The following is a 23,452-nucleotide window of genomic DNA, read 5'->3' as shown; positions in this document are numbered from 1 at the left end:
TCGCGGCACCTCGCGACGCCTCGAGGCGCCTCGCGACGACGCGCGCGACGCCTCGAGCCCAAGTATATAAATAAAGTTTAAAATTATTTCACACTAAAAGTGCTCTTCGCGCCGCTGCCGATCCGGTGTGAATTGGGCCAAGACCAAAACATGTTTGTGGCCCGCATGAAAAAAAGGTTGGGGACCACTGAGCTAGTTGTATAAGCCAGATGATGAAGTAGGTAAGTTACAAGGTTTGTTCAAATTATAAGGCAAAAATGAGTATATTTGCTCTAATGTTATTAGTTCCCCGGTTTATCCACTCATGTCTTCAGTTACGTAATGCTGTATTCCCACACAAAAGCTATATTTTGTATTCGTTGTGGATGATTTATACAGTTTCAGAGCAAAGTAACCACTCTTCAAATACTGTAGTGCCTGGGTTATTGTTAAGATTGAATGTCCGTATGGTTGCCAAAGCACACACGGCATTCTCGCAACATAGTCGGTCTAGTCCAGAGGAGTGAGCAGGTCAATACGTCTCGGACCAACCATGTGCGGGTTTAGGGTCCCCACACAAAACTGCGAATTCGCATCGCATCGCAGATATCTGCGACAAAATTCGTAATAGCTCCCCACACCGGTTTCGGTGACGGTGGCCGGTTTCATTGAAACCAGGCCAGCTACGCAGGAGTAATTTTATAGTGCTCAAGTGTGTGCGCAGTACACAAGAGCACTCTCTATTCCTTTACTCTCATAACCCAGTGGGACGGACGACCAACACGACTGGCGAGAGATCAGGCGCAGGACCGACTTTTTACATGCCCATCCGACGCATGAATCATCTTACTTGTCAGACAATCAGGTGATCAGCCTGCATTGTCCTAACCAAACTTAGAAATAACATGTTTCCAAAGCGGGAATCGAACCCACGACCTCCGAGTCAAGAGCCGCGCTCTATACCACTAGACCACGGAGGCGTTCAATTCGTTAAATTTTATTCAAGGCGTTAAATTTTATTCAATAAACTCATAATAAAAATATTACGACGCGATACGAATTCGCAGTTTTGTGTGGGAGCTCACGGTGTTTTCCTTCACCGTACGAAACGTAAAGGTGTTAAATAAAAGCGTGTCAATATAACTTGTACTTTTTATATAACAAAACTAGTGGGCGGGGCGTGGGGCGGGGCCGCTACGACATCGCGTGCGGCGGCAGCTGCGGCCGCCCCTCCAGCTTGCTGTAGTCCAAGTGGAATTCCTTCGCCACCTGCATAAACATTAATAAGATATACAAAATGTAACCAAACTAAGGCCGGCTATAGACGGACCGCATATTGCAGTTGAAACCGACTGCAAAATGCGGTCGCCGCACGGCGATCTGCAGTTTCCATACTAAATTCATATCCACAATACATGGACCGTTCGAGCAGTTCTTGAGCGGTCGGATCTGGCGCTGCGGTCGAGTTTCACCGTGCGGTAGTACAATATATTATGGATGGTCGACTGCATGATGCGGTCGTGTTGCAGTCGTGTACGGTGTACGACTACGCGACCGCTCTAGAGCAGTCGGTCCCGACTGCAACTTGCGGTCAGTCTAAGGGCCAGTCCACATGGCGCAGCGCTGCCGTTTGACGCATAGCCGGCCACAAGGGCGCTGCGTCATCGCAGCGTTATTACGAAGCAGTCTTAACGTCAACACTCCCTCCCGCTTCGTCTCGGGGGCTGCTGTGTGTGTGCGTTGCGTCGACGCAGCGCGCCGTGTGAACACCTTGGTTATTTGTATGTAAAACAACGCAACGGCTGCGTCGACGCAACGCGGCTTGTGGCCTGGCTCTTAGTCGGCCTACTGGTTCTGCCTATTGTGGTTATACACCATCGAGTGTCGTACCTTGCGCCAATTGTGCGCGTCGAAGAAGTAGTATGTGCCGCGCTCGTACGTCTGCGTCTTCTCCACCATCGGCATGCCGGGCGCCTGCGAGATCCACACCTTCTCCTCCGTGTGGTACCGCCACTCGCGGTTGTATCTGGAATACCGTAGACAATTTTTATATATTTGAAAGCGGAAGAATAGACTCCGGGGGAAAGCTTTTGCCCAGTAGTGTGATATAGGCTAACAATAAAAAACGGCTTGTTGAAGCCCTTAAGTGAGTCTGAATTGAGCGTAAGGCATAACTACACTGCAACGGAGCGACGCGACACCTCACATCCCATAGTACTGAGTGTCAACTGCCATGTCGCATAGTTTCGATGCTGCGTAGTGAGATATAGCTCATATAATATTATACAGATAAAAATATTATTTATTCGATCATATATAGTCTCCCGTATGCACCCGGACAGGTGGGAGCGTCTAGTTTGGGAGTGGCTACCTAGACACTGGTCGGCGTAACAGAGGCCGACCCAAGAAAAGGTGGCGCGACGAACTAGATGCGTTTGATAAAGAGTGGCCAACAACATCACAGGATCGTGAACTTTGGAAAGAAAGAGAGGAGGACTTTGCCCAGCAGTGGGACACTGTAGGCTGATAATAATAAAAAAAGATGTCACCCGCAATTCTGTTTCGCTAAATTACGATTTTCATGTGAGAACAGTAATTTTTTTAGGATATAAAAGTATCCTATGTCCTTTCCCGGACTCAAGGATCTCCATGCATGGTGGCTGGATATTGACATATCCAGTCACCCATATTCCCTTTAATTTCTCTTATACAATGAAAGTGCTGCCTACCACTTGCCAAATCCGAAACTTTAAATTGATCTTTTACTAGTCATGTACTGCCACTATAAGTTCTGCACGGTCACAATAGTAGGAGACACATTTTCAACCTGCAACCGCGCAAGTAGGCCTACGACGAAACCGTTCTGAGACTCAAACAATCGGACGTGAATGCCGCGTCCTGCTCTAACAACGTCATTTCACGTTTGTTACAGTAGGACGCAACATTCTCGTACGATTGTTTGAGTCTCAAAACCGTTTCGTGGTACGGGCCCTGACTCCTTAGTCCTTTGGCCCATAATGGAAAAAATTCGTAGCGAACCAAACAGTGCACAATTATGCAAACTTCAAAAGCTAGCTTTTGAAGTTTCTGAGACTGACAGGACATTACAACGTCTTACGTCTGAAATGACGTCAGTGGGCTTTGGCCTGTCCGAACTCTTTTTTTTTTCTTTTTTTTATTGAAAGGTTCACAAACTGGCTGTATCACTAAAATAATTTTATAAAATAATGCAGTATGTTAGAAGAACTGAGTGTACAACCTTGTACAGTGAACACAGCATGCAATATAATATCACTAATATAGTGATCGAAGTGCTCTTACAAAAAAAATTTATAAGTTTTTGGTTTTTGGTACGTTTTTGGATGTTCCAACTCTGTTGGACACAACCTCACTAGGTCGGAAGATCTTGCTTTGTGCCTCCCAATTGTATTCCCACAGGTTGAATGTTCAGTTTACTCACAATTCTGCTGCCGCTTGCAACTGCATGACGTCTCCCACGAAACAGTAGAATAAGTAAAACAATAGATCCTCTTTATATCGATTCAGTCGGAGAGGAGCCAGCTTCTCTTTTATAGATCCATTTATTAAATATTCGGGGGGCACGTGATAGTCCATATCTTGTGGTCTGGAAAGTGATGACAAGTGAGTTAGTTTTACTACTTTTATTACCAAGTGAATCTATGGTACTTAAATTAATAAACTTTAAAGTTTTATTTGCTAATGCATCAATATAAACTTTTAAATACAAATTATTATTAGAACTATTTATTAGTATCTAATAAGTGGGCTTATTTAAAACCAGAGATCGCCTATATCTTCGTTACGCAGTCATTTGTTATATCACAAGGAAACCATACATTAAAAACGTAAACACTATGCACATTTTTTTCACAGCTACCTTGTATCTACATACGTATCGGTCTTTTATTACATGGAGAGTGCTCCTGTGCACTGCGCACACACTTGGACACTATAAGAATATCTCCTGCATGACTGACCTGTTTTCAATTAAACCGACCATCATCGGCGACACTAGTTTGGGACTTGGGAGGCATAATGAGTAAATTCCTCTTCAGTCCACATCATCTCCTCCATAACTAAACCTCCTCATCCATCATCATCACACAACCCACCTGCAGGGCGTATCCGCCCAGGGTCCCGCGAAGGTCAGGTAGAGGTTGTCCGGCGAGTTGAGGTTCAGTCCCAGCGCCGTGAGATCCTGGCCGAGCGCCAGCGACACCAGGCTGGGGTCGGACTCCGCCGCCCGGATGAACGTCAGCAGACCCACGATGCCGAACTGGTTGGGGATCATCGTCTCCGGGATGTTCGTTACTTTGCCTGCAACGGACGATGGTACATGTTAAAAAGCTGGAGGACAGACTGACCAGAGCCAAAAGAAAGAAAATGTCTAAAATGGTCGGTTCAACAAGACCTGCCTATATTGTTCTTATTTCCAAACATGTACGTAACGATTTATTTAAATAGCGGCGCGGTTGAGCGGTTATTAACAAAAAATTTCTTGTAATCTCGCGGTGTAGCCGACAAAACGCGCGTTTGGGCGAGCGCATACAAATCTAATCTGTATACGTTTATATTCAACCAAGAAAAATGTTCAATAAGGGCCAACCCACACGTACCACAACCACACCACATGGTCGGGCATATATTTCGTATTGTACATGAACTGGACCATACGCGTTTCATTGAGTTTCTTACGTAACTACATCGCAACCACTGGCGACAACGCAACCACGTCGGCATTTTGTCGGTACCACAACGCAACTACAAAAAGCTGCAGCGACACCGTTCACACGTAACCACTGCTCGACGACATTTTGTCGTTGCGATGTCGTGTGGTTGTGGTGCGGGAGTGTGGGTTGGACCTTATACCTATTTCTAATTAATTTAAACAAATAACTTGTGACCAAACTTCATCAACGTTATAACAAACAGAATTGAATATTGTTAAGTTCGGTCGTAACGACCCTTATACACACCATAGTACTCCATATGAGCTCCTTGATTGACAACTTTAGGGACAAAAAAATGCATGTTAGTTTATCAAAGTATTTCACAAATTATAAAACATGCACTACTGATACTTTGGCGTTTTAAAAAATAGAACTAAAATTGCAAAAATATACCCCATTTGCGGTGTATAAATGGGGTACAAAATTATTACAAAAACATGCACTAATTTGTACATAAATAAGGAGTTATAGTATTAAATTAAATATATAGTGAGTGTGGCAAAGCGCGCCACCCCGGCAAGTGCGCCATATAGTTATAATTCCATACTGATGATTGGAAATCTCCATAGTTATATGGCACACTTGCCGGGGTGGCGCGCTTTGCCACACTCACTATCTAGACACGCGGTAGCATATTATATAGTGCGCGCGGAACTATTTGGCCGCGCCTTAGGTACGCGCCTTGGAATGGAGACCAAGGCTGGGAAATCGGGGTGTAGGTCGACCTCCAACTAGGTGGGACGACGATCTATAGGCTGATATGATTAAGTATGTGAGCGGTGGGACCGCTTGATTTTGACAGTTCTGGCAAGTTAAGACAAAACGCACAAGAGATTGCAATAGCAAGATGAGTCCGTCGCCGATAAAAAGACAATCTAAGGAAATATAAAGTGTTACGTTTACGCATACGTTTTTTAAAAAACGGAAAGCCGATGTCAATAGTTTAGAATATAAAACTGATCAATTGTTTTTCCGCAAGTGACCGCTAGAGGCGCTGTAAAAATTGCCATCGAGTATCGATAAATTATGTATCGTATTTGTATCAAGTATCGATAAATGCTATACTTTTAAACTCATGGTAGAGCCACTGTTCGCAGACAATATGGTGCGTGCGAGCAGGACAGCCTTACAAATGAGATTTGGGACAACTTAAAGACCGCTTTTTCGTGACATTTTCTTTTTATTGTTGGCTACAGTCATTGTGGGCAGCCCGTAATAATTATTTATTCAGTCACCTACTGGGCATAGTCAGCGAAAAGTTAGCCGGCTGTCGGTTCCGACTCTTTAAAGTCAGTTTAAAAAGTAAAACCGTCAAAATATTGACATAACAACTTTTAAAATTGTCTCCGCCCCCCTCCTAGTATCACAGTGACCAGTGTGACTCACCATCGTGCTCGGTGTGTATTCCCTTGCGCGGCTTGTCGTAGTCGGCGGCGGGGGGCGGCGGCGCGCCGTGCGATGTGCCCGGCAGCGCGGGGAAGTCCTCCGACGACATCGTGAACTCCGACTGCTCGGACGTCGGCTGCTTCACCATGCCCACTGTGAAAAAAATGTTTTAAAAATATTGCATACAGTGCTGGAATCCAGCATAAGGCTACGTTTCCACCAGAGATGTGTTGCGAGGAATGTGTGTCCAGTGTTTATATTTCATGTATGTGTTTATTGTTATGTTTACAAGATATACTTATAAGTTATAAGAGAGTGCCGTTTGTGGGATCACAGACTGACAGGGGGCCACGGAAGATCAGGTGCCACGGCTTGCCGCGGTCGATGCCTGAGTGGATTACCCCTTTACACATGCGGTGTGTGCATTGCACAGCCATAACAGAGTTTAATTTTAAGTAGGTACTTAGTTAAATGTTGTATGCGTGATGTCAATTTACTTGAATTCCTTGTTTTATTGTTATTTAACTCTGGCTGTGTTCTGTCCCTTTCACATGTTTAATAAAGTTTTTTTTTTTTAAAACCAATAGAGTCGCACAGAATAGGTTTCCATGACATCGCTCAGTGCAGCTATTCTATTGGATCTCAAAAACACATTCCTCGCAACACATCTCAGGTGGAAACGCAGCCTGACCATAGCTTAGCTTTTTAATTTTATGTATTTATATCCGGTGTAAAAAACCAGTGACAATATAATATTTATATTTTAACAATCCCTTTAAAAGTTCCCTGTAAAAGTAACGGCCTTGAAACTTGAAAGTGTTTTTTATGGCTTTTATGTTTCTATGACATACAATATACATACATACATAGACTGCCAATGTCGTGACCTCAGAACAGGAAAATAAGGAGAAGTGTTATGTAGCGCCGTTTATATGGAAACCTATGTCGCCGACTTCAATGACACTATATTGTCAGCATAGTGTCAACGGTACACGGTCTAGTGATGTCCGGTCTATCTACGGTGTCGATTAATTATTATTACGACGATATGGATGTATTTTGGTAGGTGTTTAAATACTATTAAAAGAATGAAAGTGATAAATAATTAATATTACAGTAAACTCTTCAGCTTTATAATATTAGTGTAGATAATAACGCCACCGCATAAAAAATGTCGATAAAATATCGATACCAAAATCTGCATCACACCACATCACTAGTGCCTTAGTTTGATAGTTCACGGAACATTTTTCGTGAAGAATAATTGATTTTTAAATTAAAATGTCGTATAAATTACAGTTGGCTGTGATAGGTGATCCCGCAATTTTTTAAATCACAGTATCGCTGCAATTTTTGTAGGTAATTATAGCACAAGTCAGCATTTTGTTCGCAATTTACGGCGTAGTGACAACGTGTAAGCCGTGGAATGATTGACATACGACTGACAATTTGTGCCCATATGGGCAGGATTTGGCGACATGTGACACGCTGCATAACATATCTCTTACTTCTAAAATCTGTGGTCGTGACCCTTCCTGCTTCAAAAATGCACTCGAAAGACAATGACAGATTTTTATTCATATGCATAGATTAAACATGTGTGTTAATGATACTATTTATTTTATACATATAAATACATAAATTAAAAGAACAAAGCCAAAGCCTTTCCTTATGTTCTAGAATAAAAAAAAGGTTTCCAAACCTACCCATCTTAAATGACAATCCCATAATGTTGAAAGCATTATTCACTCTCTTGTTAAACATATCGATTGTTACAATGATTTCATTATAACATTTGTAGGCTTTATATAATTGAAATATTATGTGACTTTGATGAAATAGATTGATCACATATTACTGATAATAATCATAACATTATATCAAGAAGATAATCGCTTGCGCTGTGTTTCGCCGAGTGAGTGAGTTTACCGGAGGCCCAATCCCCTACTTTATTCCCTTTCCTACCCTCCCTTATGCCCTTCCTTTCCCTTCCTTTCCCTTCCCTTCCCTACCCTTCCCTATTACCCTATTCCCTCTTAAAAGGCCAGCAACGCACCTGCAGCTCTTCTGATGCTGCGAGTGTCCATGGGCGACGGATGTTGCTTTCCATCATATGACCCGTTTGCTCGTTTGCCCCTTATCTCATTAACAAAAAAAAAAAAAGCCGAGCCGCGCCAACTCGAGGCACGCGCCGTGTGAAGGGGGTGGCTCGAGCAGGCGCGTCCGATCCGATTGAAGTCGGTAACTTCAAAGGCGCGGCTCGAGCTTCTCATGATATTACGCGCCGTGAGAACGGGTAGCGCGGACTCGCCACCATCAGCACGACGTGGCGTGGCTTGTGACATTACTCGCCGTGAGAAGCCAGCATTAAGTTATCACCGTAAGGTTTAGAGTTTAGACCCTGGCGGCGGCGGCGACGGGAACTCGCTGCGGACTGCAACTTGCGGTCCGTCTATGGCCAGTCTAAGCGGACCAACTCACCGTAAGGTTTCGAGCCGGGATAGGAATCCCTATGGCTGGTCTATAGTCTTGTCTTAAGGGTTCTTACAGACGAACGACACTTATTGACGGCTGCCGTTGACTGCCATCGACGCGTGCCGTTGACTGCCGTCACAACATATTGTGCCGTTTGCAAGTGCTTTAAATTATCCAACTCACCGTAAGGTTTCGAGCCGGGCGGCGGCGGCGCGGCGGCGGGCGCCTGATCCCCCGCCCCCCGCGTCGTCAGCGACGGGAACTCGCTGAGGTCGAGCAGCGGCGGCGTCGACGTGTCGCCCCCCTCCCCGAACACAGAGTGGTAGTTGCTGTTGAACCGCGACAGGCTCGACATACTTGACTGGAATGGGAAGAGAAATAATGTACGCTTTGGAGTTTGGACGGATGCGAGTAGCAGACGAGGAGGTGGCCTATGTCCAGCAGTGGATGAGTACAGGCTTATTAGATATATCAGCCTTTCCCAAAGTGGGCGATAACGCCCCCTTGAGGGCGCTGAAGGTCTGAAGGTGTGGAACCCAGAAATATAATGGGGGCGTTGTGTAGATGCTTGGGGCGTGATTTATTTCATCTGGATGCATTTTAAATTGAAACCATAATGTTTTCAAAGTGGGCGGTAGACAAAATAAGTTTGGGAACCCCTGAGATAATATATGGACGCTTCACACTACGCCCAAAGGGACCACGCTGCCGTAGACTGCCGCGTATATGGCGTAGCCCATACGATTTCATGATGAATATTAATTTTGGCTGTGAAGTGTTGCGTTGCTGCAGCGTAGTGTCGCTTAGTGCGGTCTCATCTTTAGGCTGATTAAAGCCCCGGCGCGCACTAGCGGCCAGGCCACAGCGGCCATGGAAAGTATGGTGTGGCCGCTGGTCGCGTTGCGGCCAGGTGCGCGTTGACTATGGCGGTTTCATCTAAAGTATATACATTATACATATCTCGATGGCCGCGGCGGCCTGGCCGCTAGTGCGCGCCCGGGCTTAGTCTCACGCTGACCGCAATCGCACCGTCGGCGCTGATGGCCCGAAATGTACGAAAGGGGTATGAAGATTTTGGCCGACCTACTTTCGCTAAATGTGTTTTTTCGCGTTTACAAATATTTTTTACGCGAAAAAACACATTTTGTGGACAGTAGGTCGGCCAGGCTCCATACAATAATCTTCATACCCCTTTTATGAAGCAATTCTAAATAACGCGCATCGTTGTAAGCTTCATACATTTCGGTGTCGGCGCCGACGGTCAGCGCGACGCTAAAATCAGCCTTACTCGTCTTTAGTACTTGTAAGTCTTGTAACGAGGACCAGATAACTACACAATTTTAAATACTTGAACACTAACTTCGATCGATCATAAAATGAGTGACATACTCCCATCAAACAGGAAGAGTAAAGTGTATGTTTTCAATGGGATTCGAACCCCCGAGCTCCGGCTTCAGCGCCACGCACAGTCATTGAGCTGAGGTTCACCAAATAATGCCAGTATCTAACTGTCTAACAAGTAGTAGGATAATTTCAAAAGGTTTAGTTTCTAAATATTTTAGAAATTAACTTAATATTTGTTTTTTTTTGTTTCAATAAAAACCTAATAAGAACATATTGTCAAGCCCTAAATTTAATAGAAAGGCGACGGGTCATTTGTGACCCAGGCCCGACAGAAAAGAGACATATCCCATTTTTTTCGTAATTTTATGGGTATCCAAGATATGTAATTTTTATATTCAAAATCAGTGGCTAACATGTTATTTTATTGCTTTCTTTTTTCTTCAGGCGTAGTATGAAAAGTGCTAATACGAAGAATAAGAATCATTATTTGCATGTATTTATATAAAACATCAGTGGCAAACATATAGAAATATATTATTTTTATACCGTGCCTAACTAAAGAAAAACACAAAACCATAATAAATATTATTTTGTTTAAAATTGTCAATTATCACGTTCAAAGGCAAACTGCGCGATTACCTCTTAAACGAACAAAAATATTCCACATTATAATGTACCTAATGTCATATGTAACAAAATATAATATACTTCTCATAAAATTTAACAGATTTTTTTTTTATTTTAGTCTTTTAATACAAATGTTGTTGTTTGTTTGTTATTACAAAAGCGGGTAGAGTATAGGCATACAATAAGTAGCTATCTGGCATCTGCGTATAGCTACACTCTGAAATGTACTCTATTTATTTTTGAAATAGTTTTATGTTACAGTTTTGCTTTATAGACTTAGTCAAATGCTTAGGCATAATGTTAAATATTTTTAATTAATATTATCTTTGGTGCTTACTGAAAACCAGCGTTGCGAACTGTGTTTCGCAACATATACTGAGTAGGCGCCGATTTGGTAAGACTTGTATTTGAAATGTTATTAATTATTTGTATTGTACATATTTTACTGTTTTACCAAATAAAGTTTCTTTCTTTCTTTCTTTCTAAAAAGGTTTTTTTCATGATGATACCTTCTTCTAGTGTGCCCGTCGAGTTTCAAACAACAATAACGTCCTGTTCCTGTCTCTGTAGCATGTTTAAATATATTTTTATCACGCGTGATAATTATTATTATAACACTGATGGCGAGATAAACCTATAGATACCTACATAAGTTTTTCTTTAGCTAATGAACATGAAAACGAGATGTCTAGCCCATCCTAGGCTATAATAATAAGTAAGTGTTATTAATAATAACACTTATCAAGTGTGCATTCATTATTACAATATTTTCCATCAATGGTGGTTCATTGTACATTACATAAGTGTAATAGTACATTTTTGAAGAAACATGTCGTGAGTGCATTCTGCACTAATAAATGCATTTACATAGCCAATGATATTGAATAAAATTGCTGAATATTTGCACTTTTCATACTGCGCCTGAAGAAAAAAGAAAGCAATAAAATAACATGTTAGCCACTGATATTGAATATAAAAATTATATATCCTGGATACCCATAATATAACGAAAACTATGGGATATGTTGCTTTCGTGTCGGGCATGGGTAAATTTTGTATGGGCCGTGACCAGTCTCCTTTGTGCTGCAGTTAAGAAATCCATTGTATATGTCGTAGGATGATTTGATAAATCCGTGTTTTCGCGAAATCCCTAGAATTTTCGCGAAAATTCGATTTATCAAATCATCCTACGATGTCGTAGGATGATTTGATAAATCGAGTTTTCGCGAAATCCCTAGAATTTTCGCGAAAATTCGATTTATCAAATCATCCTACGACATCGTAGGATGATTTGATAAATCGAATTTTCGCGAAAATTCTAGGGATTTCGCGAAAACACTGATTTATCAAATCATCCTACGACATATACAATATTCTCTCATTCAAAATAAGATAAACTCACCATAGAATTTGAATTGGCTTGTGAAAGTGGTGTAGGTATAGGTACCCTCCGGTCGGCGAATGCTCTCTGACCGAATAGTGTAGATCGAGACGCCATAGTGGGTGGCGCTCCGCCCGGCATCGCGGTGGAGCCCCGTCCCGGGGACAGAGCCCCACCGAACGTTGGAGTCACATGTCCCGATACTCCACCGACCAGGCTCGAGCCGACTCGGCCACCAACGCCACCACTAGCTAGGCTTCTAGGAGCTTGTTGGAAATTCAAGTTTGCCATAACCTGAAATAACATTTATTTTAATTAGGGCTTATGATTTTGAAGCTAAGTATTACTTCCATTCTATCCTAATTTTATGAAAAGCTATTATAGCTAAAAACTATAATAAATTTCAATACTAATGTTAAATAACATTTTTTTTTATTACTGATGTTGAACTATTTACTCAGAAAAGTGAACATTGAAAATAGTTTTAACCTTGGTAAATATGTAAAACAATATGCTCATGCTGGTATCAGACAACTTTTTTCATTCAATTATACCTATATAGTGATGATATATTTTGTTAATATCTTTAAACGAGCAATTCTTGTATATATACAATTGGAATCTCGGAATCGGCTCCAACGATTTTCATGAAATTTAGTATATAGGGGGTTTCGGGGGCGATAAATCGATCTAGCTAGGAATCTTTTTTAGAAAATGTCATTTAATTCGTGTTTTATCGAATACCGAGCAAAGCTCGGTCAAATAGCTAGTTTTGTTATGGTAAGAAAAAGGTTATGAATCATTTAGGTATTTAACATGTTAAAAAGTGACTGTTAATTGGCTTCATGGTTTCTATGAATTAAATAGCAATTTAAAGCAATTTTAAACTATGAATTTGCCAGTTTTATACATATACAAATATTTAGTTCTATAAACAAATTGATAAATTGCATTTGTTTTAACTTATAAATTTTATATACAGTGTAAACTCCACGTAACGTCACTCTATTTAACGACAAACTCTCTAAAACGTCGAAATCAATTGATTTTGGTTGGTTTAGCTGTTCTACCATACAATGATACACTCTACATAACATCACACCCACTCTCAATAGCGACAAAATCACAACGATTGATTAATAAAAAGTACCTTTTAAGTTACTAAAATTAGTTAAAAATGCGCAGCTGTGTATGTTTTTTTGTCGCATTGTTATCCTATCCCGCAATAAACTCGACTTTCGGCATCATGCATTCTGAACTTTCTAAGAATTTCGTTCTTTTGTTTACAAATTGGGATTGCTTGCACCTGTAGGCTGTTTTTGACCATAACTATTAAGGAGTCATGGATTATTATCTATCCGTTATCATATTCTCAGTTAAACATAAACTTCCAAACTGTAAATATGGTTGGTAAAAGAAAATCACTGTATATTGACGAAAAAGTTTCGATTTTCCTTCTCTCCATTTAACGACAACTCTATATAACGTCATAAAATGCACAGTCCCTTCAGTGTCGTTATATAGAGTTTACACTGTAATTGGAAGTTAGATTTTTTAATAATTAATAAAGTAAATACTACAAGCTGGAGTCAATCAATTAATTCATCAAGCCCCATACGGTCACCGGTGACCGAGACAGAATAGAAATTCTATTGTGTCTCGTTTTTCCACGATCGACGGGTTATATTAATACTGCTTTACCATACTTTTCCACATCTAAATGTTATTTGTATTAATAAATACATACTATTTTTTTTCCTATTTAAATAGCTCTGTAAGTGTTCTATTAAATTTGAATAAGATTACCCTCTCCTTCCAACCCTAAAGAGGTGTTTTGATGAAACCAAAGAAGAATAAGAATTTAGCATGACGCATTTTCTAGTATGATGAGAATTATACAGGTAGAATTTTTAGAAGCAATTTTAATTATGTTTTGTTATCAAATTTCTGATATTGTTAGACAAAAATATGCAAGACCTTGTTTACGTTTTTACTACCATGTACAAACGAATATGACATTTCGGTTGTTGCATTTATATGCCTTTACATAGCGATTGACGCAATAAATACTATGTATATTAAGAGGAGATAGTGTGATAAGAACGGTCAATAATAACAAATAACTGAGGTATACATACATCGAGATGGTTAGCCAAGTCGTCTGTCAGACAATGGCGACATATCGTACTAACTTCAAGCTTTGATATAAAGTACAGTATTTACCTAATGTCTAAATCTTCTGGTCACAGTTTCAATAAAGATAATGATGGTTCATAATCAAGTGTTCTTCGAAGAAATACATACATCCACTCGTTTGAAACAAACAAAGTTTGTTGACTGTCCAATTTATCAAGAAATTTCTCTGCATCCAAAATTTTATCACAAACTTATAGTATCCTTAATACAGCTTTTTCATGAAACGCTGCTATAAAACACTTATAACTTTATACATCGTTACGTCGTCAAAGTTTTTTGAAACAATTTCACTCAGATTTCTCGAACGCCACATTACCCTAAACAACTGGCGGCCATATTGTTAAAAACGGAAGCTTGATAATTGATCAACTGAAATACCCACATACATCAATGACAAACATGAAAATTAAAATAAATGTTGGTATTGGGTGCAAAAAGAATATATTTTTTATACATTTGTAGCATAACTTTTACGATAATTTTGAACCTTGAAAAGGTATATTAATAAAAGACCGTAACTTGACTTTCATTAAAATAATCGTGATTGCGGAGTTACTATTCTTGACCTATTTCCCGTAAACTTGGAAAAATATTAAGATTGCCAACATCAACGACAGCAATAAAGTTATGTCGAGCTCACGAAATTTTTAAATAATTTCAAATAATTTATGCTAATTTAACACTTACTTTGTATTACTTACTTACTTTGATGTAGGGGGTGTCATCATACGGAATATATATTTTAAATTACCGTCATAATATTTTGTTCATCTTATTATTGTGGGTAGATTTATTAGAATATTATTTGAAAAAGTTTTAAACATTTTCTGGTTAAAGTGGTTGAAAAGCAATAAAATATGACATGTTTTCTGTCACCTACATTGGGTTTGAATAATAAGAATTCATTACTACCTACTAATCTGCCACTATATTAATGAGTTAAATCACGCTCGTTCTCTCTTCTCAGTTCTCTTATTCAGTATTCTTCATAAAAAATCAAGTTGATTATTTTATTTGGTTCACTTTATCTTCTTTTAAACATCTTTAAATTATTGAACTTCTGAGTTCTGGGAAAAAGATACCGTACTGCGTACAGCGATAAAATGTTTTTTTAACCGATAATTGTCTATGGTCGTTTTTGTTGCAGATTATAATTTGTAGAATAGTAACACCGATGATCATATGATTGTTCAATGGAGAAGCACGTCTGCAAGGCGTCGACTAATTTTCTTCAAGCCAGTTTTTAATTTTCTGGCCTAGTATCGGCCGTTTTTTGTGTTAGTGGTTCCTATAAACAATCTCCAGCCATGGCGCTCAGCGACGCAGATGTTCAGAAACAGGTAAACCATTGTTTTACGCTACTCGCCTAATTATACACGTAGGAGACATGAGTCTTGTCAGAATGATTGATTTTACTACTTCAGTAGTATCAGACGGTTAACGATGCCTCCTACCTTGTATATCTCATGGTATGCTCGTTTTTTCCTAGATCAAGCATATGATGGCCTTCATCGAACAAGAGGCGAATGAAAAAGCCGAAGAAATCGATGCTAAGGCCGAGGAGGAGTTCAACATTGAGAAAGGCCGTCTGGTCCAGCAGCAGCGGCTCATGATCATGGAATACTATGAGAAGAAGGAGAAGCAGGTCGAGCTCCAAAAGAAGATGTAGGTTTCCATTTAACATTACACAGTATCTTGTTAACAATCATTGACTAAGGCAGCCCCTAAACCTACAATAATATTAAACAATATTTTATTGTACAATAAGATTGAAAGGTGCGGCAATGTTCAATATTAACCCTAGACATCAACAATATGTAAAATTAGGCAATAAAATTATTGTCTAGGGAGCCGCTTAACTATGGAAAGCAAGTATGAGCAACTCTCTTTATCTAAGATCATGTGTCAAGTATGATCAAGGTCTAAGCCACACAGGTAGTCACACAATTTGATTCAAATTTATATTAACTTGTGACTTGGACCATATTATAATCTCCGTTGAAAAATGTATCTGAATTCCAATGCTACTAGTCCAATGCAACACTTATGCTGCTTTGTTTCTTATTAGATCCAACTCCTAACCTGTTAAATTATAAAATGGTTCTGTCATGAAAACACTTAATTAGACAAGATATTATTATAAATTATGAGAATACTATAATGTTTGATGGATACTGGCTGGTTTAAAGAAGTAATAAAGCTTCATATTGCTAAAGTTTGTTGTGTTCAGGGCCCCCACTACCATATGTACAATGTGTGCAATACACACGGGTGCCATCCTCTAAGGGCGCCAAATCGCCATCTTTAGGGGGGCCAAAACCATGGATCCAAAAAATTTGCCTAAAGAGGCACCAAAATCCTTTTTTATTGCACACAGGCACCAGTAGACCTTACGGGGGCCCTGATTGTGTTACTTAAAATACATTAGGAAATAGATTTTCCTTCCCTCGGTGACACGGATTTACGATTATCCAGACTGCCCCCGAAAAATCTCTGAATTAAATCTCAATAAACATTGCTTTTAAATGTGTTATTTTTCACAAAGACATAAAATATGCACCAAACCTGCTTTTCATCGTGTATATTTGACTATCTGGATGCCTAACAATAACAATAGTCTGGTTAATAGAATTCCTACAGTAAAGTTAGTATCAGCCATGCATATCATAAATACTGGACCAAATATTATAATATAGATGAATCTTAACTAATCTCTTGAGTAATTTCAAATACTTAAATGATATTTGGTTAATGTACTATCAGAAAAGTTGATTCATAGGCAGAATATGCCCTACATAATTTGGGCACATTTTGTTAAATCCAGCTAACAGATTACTACTAACATTGAATTGACATAATAGGACCAAAATATAAGGGCCTGTATTTGCTTTGATTAGTGCAAGTGCAAGTGATTAGTGATGAGAAGGAATTAAAAGACTTGCACTAATCAGTCGCTGTTCACACATATTTTCTCCTGATTACTAATCACCTGCAGACTGCACAAATCACCTGCACTTATCACTAATTAAAGTGAATTCAGGCCTTAAAGTAGGTATCTATGAATCAATATATTATTTTAAAAAAATAAATCTCTTTAATGGTAAGTACCTACATAAATTGAATGTTTTTAAAACAAATTCCAGCCAATCATCGAACATGCTCAACCAAGCTCGTCTAAAAGTACTGAAAATACGTGAGGATCACGTTCGCGCTGTACTGGATGAGGCTCGCAAGCGCCTGGCTGAGGTTCCCAAAGACACAAAACTGTACTCAGACCTTCTTGTCACTTTGATTGTGCAGGCTTTGTTCCAGGTAAATAAAATAAAAAATGGTACTTATAATAAAGTAACAAATAAACAAATACATTAATTATTCCTAGCATTAGTGATGTTTTAGAAACATACTTAATTTTTATCTATCATTGTGTGCATTGCTAAAAAATCGGCCAAGTGCGAGTCGAACTCGCGCACGAAAGGTTCCGTACCGTTAATAGAGCAAAAATAGACCTAAAATTGTGTTTTTTCTATGGGAGCTCCCTTAAATATTTATTTTTTATTTCAATATTATTATTGATTATTGCAGTAGACATGTAATAAAGGCTTTTGTGGAAATATCAAGTGCCTACCTGTAGCCATTATTGATATCGAGCAAAAAAGGCCAAAAAAGCATGTTTGTTGTATAGGAGCCCCACTTAAATATTAATTTTATTTTGTTTTTAGTATTTGTTGTTATAGTGGCAACAGATATACACAATCTGTGAAAATTTCAAAAGTCTAGCTAAATCGGTTCTTGAGTTACAGCCTGGAGACAGACAGACGGACCGACAGACATCGACGTCTCAGTAATAGAGTCCCGTTTTTACCCTTTGGGTACGGAACCCTAAAAATGGTTTTAGTGTATGCATTTTAAAATGCAATAATAATTTTTCTAACAATATTGTTTCAAAAATTAGTGTTGCAGTCATTTTAAATTCCTATGTCAGGAGATAAATGATGATAAATTAAAATCCACAGCTGATGGAGCCGAACGTGACTCTCCGTGTCAGGCAAGCCGACAAGGCTCTCGTGGAATCTCTGTTGAGCCAAGCTCAGAACGACTACAAAGCCAAGATCAAGAAGGATGTGCAGCTGAAGATTGACACAGAGAACTTCCTGTCCCCTGACACCTGCGGTGGCATTGAGCTGGTCGCTGCTAGAGGCCGCATCAAGGTACCGTTGAAGAAATTGATTTATAGGCAGTTGACGGACCTATGTCATTTGGTCGGGTTATGCAATTTTTTTTTTAATGAAATAAGGGGGCAAACGAGCAAAAAGACACCTGCTGGAAAGCAACTTCCGTCGCCCATGGACACTCGCAGCATCAGAAGAGCTGCAGGTGTGTTGCCGGCCTTTTAACCTCTCGAATACTGGGTATAATGAAAATTCTATTGAGCCTCAAATACCGCGTTCTATGGCGCCATTCAAATTTTTCGAATTTTTTTTCAAGTTTTGCAAAATTGCGACAATGAGGAACTAATTTAGTGCATTATTTTTGTAGCCAACTTCAAACTCTTAAAAATAATGTATAGAACAAACGAAATTAAATCTTAAACACACTAAAATAAGTTACAAAACAGCATGAGGTGGCTCATTAACGTGCCGGTGGTACACAAAGGTATTTTTACGGATGGCACGTTAAGGTGTCGGTGGGGTTCAAGAGGTTAAGAGGGAATAGGGTAATAGGGGAGGGTACGGAAGGGAAGGGAAGGGAATAGGGGAGGGTAGGAAAGGGAATAGGGTAGGGGATAGGGGCTCCAGTAAACTCACTCACTCAGCGAAACACAGCGCAAGCTGATTCACGCCAGTTTTCTGTGAGAACGTAGTATTTCTCCGGTCGAGTCGGCCCATTCGTGCCGAAGCATGGCTCCCCCACGTATTTATAATTCAATGTTAATTTAGCTGTGAGCTGTAAGATGGGTTTGACATAACGCAACTAAATGATGTAGGTCCGCCATCTGCCTATAAACTAACTTCTCTGATAGTTTTCTCTTCTTATTTTTACCTTCTTATTGTTACCAAACTGCCCCAATATGAATGTATGGTTGTTCCACTGTAGTAGCTGAACTGGTCCTAGGCCATATTACAAACCTAAGCCCTAGGTGACATAGTCAAGTAAGGACGGAGTTTTGTTTTATGTTTTCTTTGTCAATTATTTCCTTTAAAAAAAATTGCCCTTAATAAAAAGATAGGTAGACGGATTTTTCTTCAAAATATCATCACTTTTTAAATAATAAAAAAAAATCAATTAATTTTAACATGATTTTTTGTGTTACTTCAGATCAACAACACTCTGGAGTCCCGTTTGGAACTGATTGCCCAGCAGCTGCTGCCGGAGATCCGTACAGCCCTGTTCGGTCGCAACCCCAACCGCAAGTTCACCGACTAAACAAGGTGTCCTTCACTTGTTATTACTAACTATATATTTAAATTTTCAATATATTATGTAGAACTAAATATTACAGTAAGTGTTTTCCTTTGGCTAAATATAATATAATAATGCGTACAATATTATTGCCGTTTAGAATATATCAAGAATGTTAAGTCGCCAGAAACAAATGTGTGATCATGTGGATTTTTTGATTCCTGCATTTCTACTCTGTGCATTGGTTTCGCCTGCTTCGATAATTTAAAATTATAAAATATTTTATTTTAGCAATTCATTCGTAGTAGCCCATAGTTAGACGTAGTTTATAGGGTTTGGACGATCGTATTTAAGGATTTAATGAGAATCAATGTAACCTGTATAATGTATCACGGTCTAACTTACAGTATTAAGCACTTAAATGTTACGTATGTCATACCCAGTAACATTCACTTTTGTTGTATCTGTTGTTAACGCTAAGGAATCCTTGATGACTGAAGGCTACGGTGTGACAGCAGCATCCTACGCTGTGCCCACTGAAATCTTATGATTTAACTGGCCGCAGTGTAGTGTCACCCCCGTGCCTTCAGTCGCACAACACATTCCTTACATGTTTATCCCCGGCAATTATTTAAGGGCTTGCTTTCAGTATGAAGAGTATATCACTCTATAAATTTTATATAATGTACAATTCCCATTATGGCACTGTTAAAAATTCTTATGTAAATATATAGATGTGTTAAAATTGATTTTTTATTTCAAATCCAATTAGATTTATAGGAGTATTATTTTAGTACTACTAAATTAATTTACTAAAAATTCGGAAAGTATTTTAAGCAAAATGTCGATACAAAAGTCGTCGTGCGATCGATGCGTAATACTTAAGAGGATACCACAGCAGCTAGAGAAATGAAAAAAAAGTACGTGTTATATCTATAGCTGTCTCCCTTACCTCAAGCCTATACCGCAGAACGCGATAGAGACAACTGCAGAAAATCCAGAAAATCAACGATTCGTTGTCCCCTGATTCCTTCTCCAAAACTTAACCGATTTAAGTACTTTTTTCATTAAAGATTAAAAAAAGGCTTGAGCTGTGTTCCTATGTTTTGCTTTTTTTGTATAATCTATCCAAATCTGTTTTCTGGACGTTTGAACACAGTGGAAAATCTGGCCATTTTTTTGGGTTTTTGAACGTTCATATCTTATTTAATAATTAAATTATAAAAAAAAGGAAAACATAGGGACATTGTATTAGTGGCCGTAGATATTCAGGAAAAAAATTATAACTCTACTAGCATTATCCAGGGAGGAAACAGGGGACAGCGTTTGTATGGGAAAAATGGCGGTGTGGAATCCTCTTAAATATATGATGTTGTATGATATTATTAGGTTCCAGTTTTTAACGTATGTACTTTTGTACCCCTTAAAGTCCAAACAGTACATTTCCTATCTCTAGCTTTCATTACGGGATTAGGCATACCAACATCTAGTAAGATCTTTAAATTAAAAATCTTAAAAAGTCTTAAAAATCTTGTACTACGGCATAGAAAATCCTGCCGTAATTCTACGCTTACGAGGTTACCACAGTATTATGATAAGATATGACATGATAAGTGTTGGTATTCGTCACACCTATCAGTTTCGCTGCACGCAACAATTTATTTAAACTTGGGAGTTTTTTTATTACATTCCAATGATAGACATTCTTGTTTTATTCCGAAATAGTGATATTGATTTATGTCATACTTCTAACTTATGCTAATACTAGTTATGCCCCGCGGTGTTACCCGGGCCGCGGTTTATTAATAAATTGTGATATTTTCTTGCAGTAAAAATTATGTGTTAATCTAGGGTATCAAGTTATCAACTATAAGTTATATACTACTACATACTAAATTTTATTAAAATCGCTTCATCGTCCAGCCTTTATAGTGTGATTATAAACGAGAATTTTTGGAGTAAATGTGGTTTTGTGATTTATTCATGGATTTACTTAATGGATGGATCAAATTTTGTGTGGAAAATAGGCTACTTTTTATCCTGAAAAGGTATAGCTTGACAATAAAATAATCAAGTTCCAAAATAATATTATATTATTATTATAAGTACTTTTATTTCTTAGATTCCATTAATTGTATTTACACTTTCAAATGTAGAGGTATTACATACAACATCCCATTATATAGGATCACTTTAAAAAATATTATAATACATATTATAAAATATACTATAAAATCACAATATTCTCTTAGGTTCTTCCTAAGTTACTATGTATATTTTCTCTATGGTTACTAGTTTGTACTTATTATGCTCTAATCAAAAGCAGGTAAACCAAACAATTCTGGTTTGAATTCTTCCAAGCTTCTGAGTACAAGAGTAGCTTCTTTCGTCATTTCCGCACTCAAACGAGGATCTGGTACCATAACCACTTGCATACCAGCTGCCAATGCTGATTTTACTCCATTTACAGCATCCTCAAATACTAGACACTGGAAAATTGAGATACATCTATAAAAACATGATTGTTTACAGTAAAAGAATTAAGTAGAGAATTTTTTGTGTCTGCTACAGTCAATATGTGGAATGCAAATGACGGATAACAAAAAAAAAATGAATAATTTATTTCTAAATTAAACTTAACAACTTATTTTTTTTAAAGTCAACAAAAGATAACCATAAACAGTTCAACCCAACTCTTGCGAAGAAGAATTGCCATAAGAAACTCATGCAGGCCCATGTCTATAAGCAAAAAATGGAGACAATTTTTTTCTGTGTATCTTAAGTTTTAATAATATTTTACAAACCTTCTCTGGCATCGGTTTATCGGGAAACTTTCCAGCTGCCACCAAAAATGTATCAGGGTAAGGTTTACCCCTCTTCACTTCTGGGTCTGATGAGCCGAAAGTCTTGTAATCAAATAGGGAGAATATTTCTTGGTGATGCTTATCAGTTTTCATGTGATAGGACTCTATACTGGAACTGGTAGCTAGACCTATTGGTACTTTGTGTTTTTTTAAATGTCTTAATAATCTTTCAACTCCTGAAAAAAGTCTTTATATAAATATAAATTCTTATTCTAAGATAAATATTTAAATGTTTGTTCCTGGCCCTTAAAGTATTAACAAGTCAATAATTAAAAGTATCAATCTACAGAAATTAATCTATCTTTGTCTTAGTCAGTTATACACAAACCCCCTTCTAATAAGAACACAATCATTAGGTACCTATGCTGTATGCTATTTTGTATTCATAATACATACAATGTTTTCTCCTTGTTTATTATCCTTTTCAATGTAACAAAACTTTGAATAGCATAAGACATTAAAAAATTACAAACCCGGCATAAGTTTGGTCTCAGGAAAATAAACTTCAAAGAGTTTTTTTGCTTCACTTGAAAACTCCTCAGGTGTGAGTGGCAAGTTATGTTTAGATACAACCTTCTGTGCTACTTCATGCCCTTGCAGGCCCATTAGTGTTAATTTAAATTCAAATGTGTATTCCTTGCCATAGCGAGATAGAATATTTTGGAATGCTTTTGTGTATAGTTCCTCAGTGTCTGGAAAAAATATAACAGAATATAATCACAGATAATATAAAGATTTGGGGATAAATATTATACATAAATTAATTACTTATCATTAAAATGGTTGGCATTGCACTGAAACAGCATTAACAGTTCTAAAACATAAAATTTTAATCTAATATTTTGTTTTTCAAAGTTTCGCATACTGTGGACTGTGGTGGGCTTTTATTACAATAAATTAAAAATTCAGATCTAACCTAGTAAGAGTCCATCCATATCAAATAAGACATGGGTAACTGGTTTGAATGCCATAATTATGATTAAAAACACACTATTTAACGAAAATATTTGCGATATAATATTTATAATGATTTTATTAAAAGAAGTTAA

The 23,452-nt window shown here is 38.4% G+C and overlaps 3 protein-coding genes across 6 annotated transcripts; 1 reads left to right on the top strand and 2 right to left on the bottom strand.

The window, feature by feature from the left end:
- Nucleotides 1-1,117: 1,117 nt before the first annotated feature.
- On the bottom strand, nt 1,118-14,877 carry LOC121736168 (CCR4-NOT transcription complex subunit 2). Of its 3 annotated transcripts, none has more exons than XM_042127254.1 (8): nt 14,845-14,877; nt 11,965-12,237; nt 8,775-8,952; nt 6,117-6,269; nt 4,113-4,317; nt 3,440-3,604; nt 1,870-2,005; nt 1,118-1,248 (listed from the first exon to the last, which is right to left on the bottom strand). In XM_042127254.1, the coding sequence occupies exons 2-8, from the start codon at nt 12,232-12,234 to the stop codon at nt 1,174-1,176; spliced, it is 1,182 nt and encodes a 393-aa protein (XP_041983188.1). In that variant the 5' UTR covers nt 12,235-12,237; nt 14,845-14,877; the 3' UTR covers nt 1,118-1,173. The 3 variants fall into 3 exon arrangements, with proteins under 3 accessions (XP_041983188.1, XP_041983186.1, XP_041983187.1); XM_042127252.1 differs by lacking the exon at nt 14,845-14,877 and adding an exon at nt 14,167-14,515; XM_042127253.1 differs by lacking the exon at nt 14,845-14,877 and adding an exon at nt 14,082-14,105.
- Nucleotides 14,878-15,308: 431 nt separating this feature from the next.
- Nucleotides 15,309-20,284, top strand: LOC121736172 (V-type proton ATPase subunit E). Its single transcript, XM_042127258.1, has 5 exons — nt 15,309-15,479; nt 15,629-15,804; nt 17,283-17,451; nt 18,153-18,347; nt 19,456-20,284. Exons 1-5 carry the CDS (start codon nt 15,447-15,449, stop codon nt 19,561-19,563), a joined length of 681 nt encoding a protein of 226 aa, XP_041983192.1. The 5' UTR covers nt 15,309-15,446; the 3' UTR covers nt 19,564-20,284.
- A 1,566-nt stretch (nt 20,285-21,850) lies between these two features.
- LOC121736170 (pseudouridine-5'-phosphatase-like) lies at nt 21,851-23,430 on the bottom strand. 2 transcript variants are annotated; one of them, XM_042127257.1, is made up of 5 exons: nt 23,320-23,373; nt 23,172-23,217; nt 22,877-23,095; nt 22,344-22,579; nt 21,851-22,028 (listed from the first exon to the last, which is right to left on the bottom strand). In XM_042127257.1, exons 2-5 carry the CDS (start codon nt 23,191-23,193, stop codon nt 21,852-21,854), a joined length of 654 nt encoding a protein of 217 aa, XP_041983191.1. In that variant the 5' UTR covers nt 23,194-23,217; nt 23,320-23,373; the 3' UTR covers nt 21,851. The 2 variants fall into 2 exon arrangements, with proteins under 2 accessions (XP_041983191.1, XP_041983190.1); XM_042127256.1 differs by lacking the exon at nt 23,172-23,217 and having other exon boundaries at nt 23,320-23,430.
- Nucleotides 23,431-23,452: the final 22 nt, after the last annotated feature.

The sequence above is a fragment of the Aricia agestis genome, chromosome 18, assembly GCF_905147365.1.
Source record: "Aricia agestis chromosome 18, ilAriAges1.1, whole genome shotgun sequence".
Lineage (NCBI taxonomy): Eukaryota > Metazoa > Arthropoda > Insecta > Lepidoptera > Lycaenidae > Aricia > Aricia agestis.
This window is presented reverse-complemented; position numbering and strand designations above follow the sequence as displayed.

Bases quoted from the DNA above. Each gene is read 5' to 3' on its own strand.
- LOC121736168 (XM_042127254.1), bottom strand. From the start codon at position 12,234: ATGGCAAACTTGAATTTCCAACAAGCTCCTAGAAGCCTAGCTAGTGGT. The intron at 6,270-8,774 runs GTGAGTTGGATA...TTTTTTTCACAG, and splicing joins GCCCGGCTCGAAACCTTACG to TGGGCATGGTGAAGCAGCCG. The intron at 4,318-6,116 runs GTGAGTCACACT...CGTCCGTTGCAG, and splicing joins AATACACACCGAGCACGATG to GCAAAGTAACGAACATCCCG.
- LOC121736172 (XM_042127258.1), top strand. From the start codon at position 15,447: ATGGCGCTCAGCGACGCAGATGTTCAGAAACAG. The intron at 15,480-15,628 runs GTAAACCATTGT...GTTTTTTCCTAG, and splicing joins ACGCAGATGTTCAGAAACAG to ATCAAGCATATGATGGCCTT. The intron at 18,348-19,455 runs GTACCGTTGAAG...GTGTTACTTCAG, and splicing joins CTGCTAGAGGCCGCATCAAG to ATCAACAACACTCTGGAGTC.
- LOC121736170 (XM_042127256.1), bottom strand. From the start codon at position 23,374: ATGGCATTCAAACCAGTTACCCATGTCTTATTTGATATGGATGGACTC. The intron at 22,580-22,876 runs GTTTGTAATTTT...GACTTTTTTCAG, and splicing joins TGAGACCAAACTTATGCCGG to GAGTTGAAAGATTATTAAGA. The intron at 22,029-22,343 runs GTTTGTAAAATA...TCAATTTTCCAG, and splicing joins ATAAACCGATGCCAGAGAAG to TGTCTAGTATTTGAGGATGC.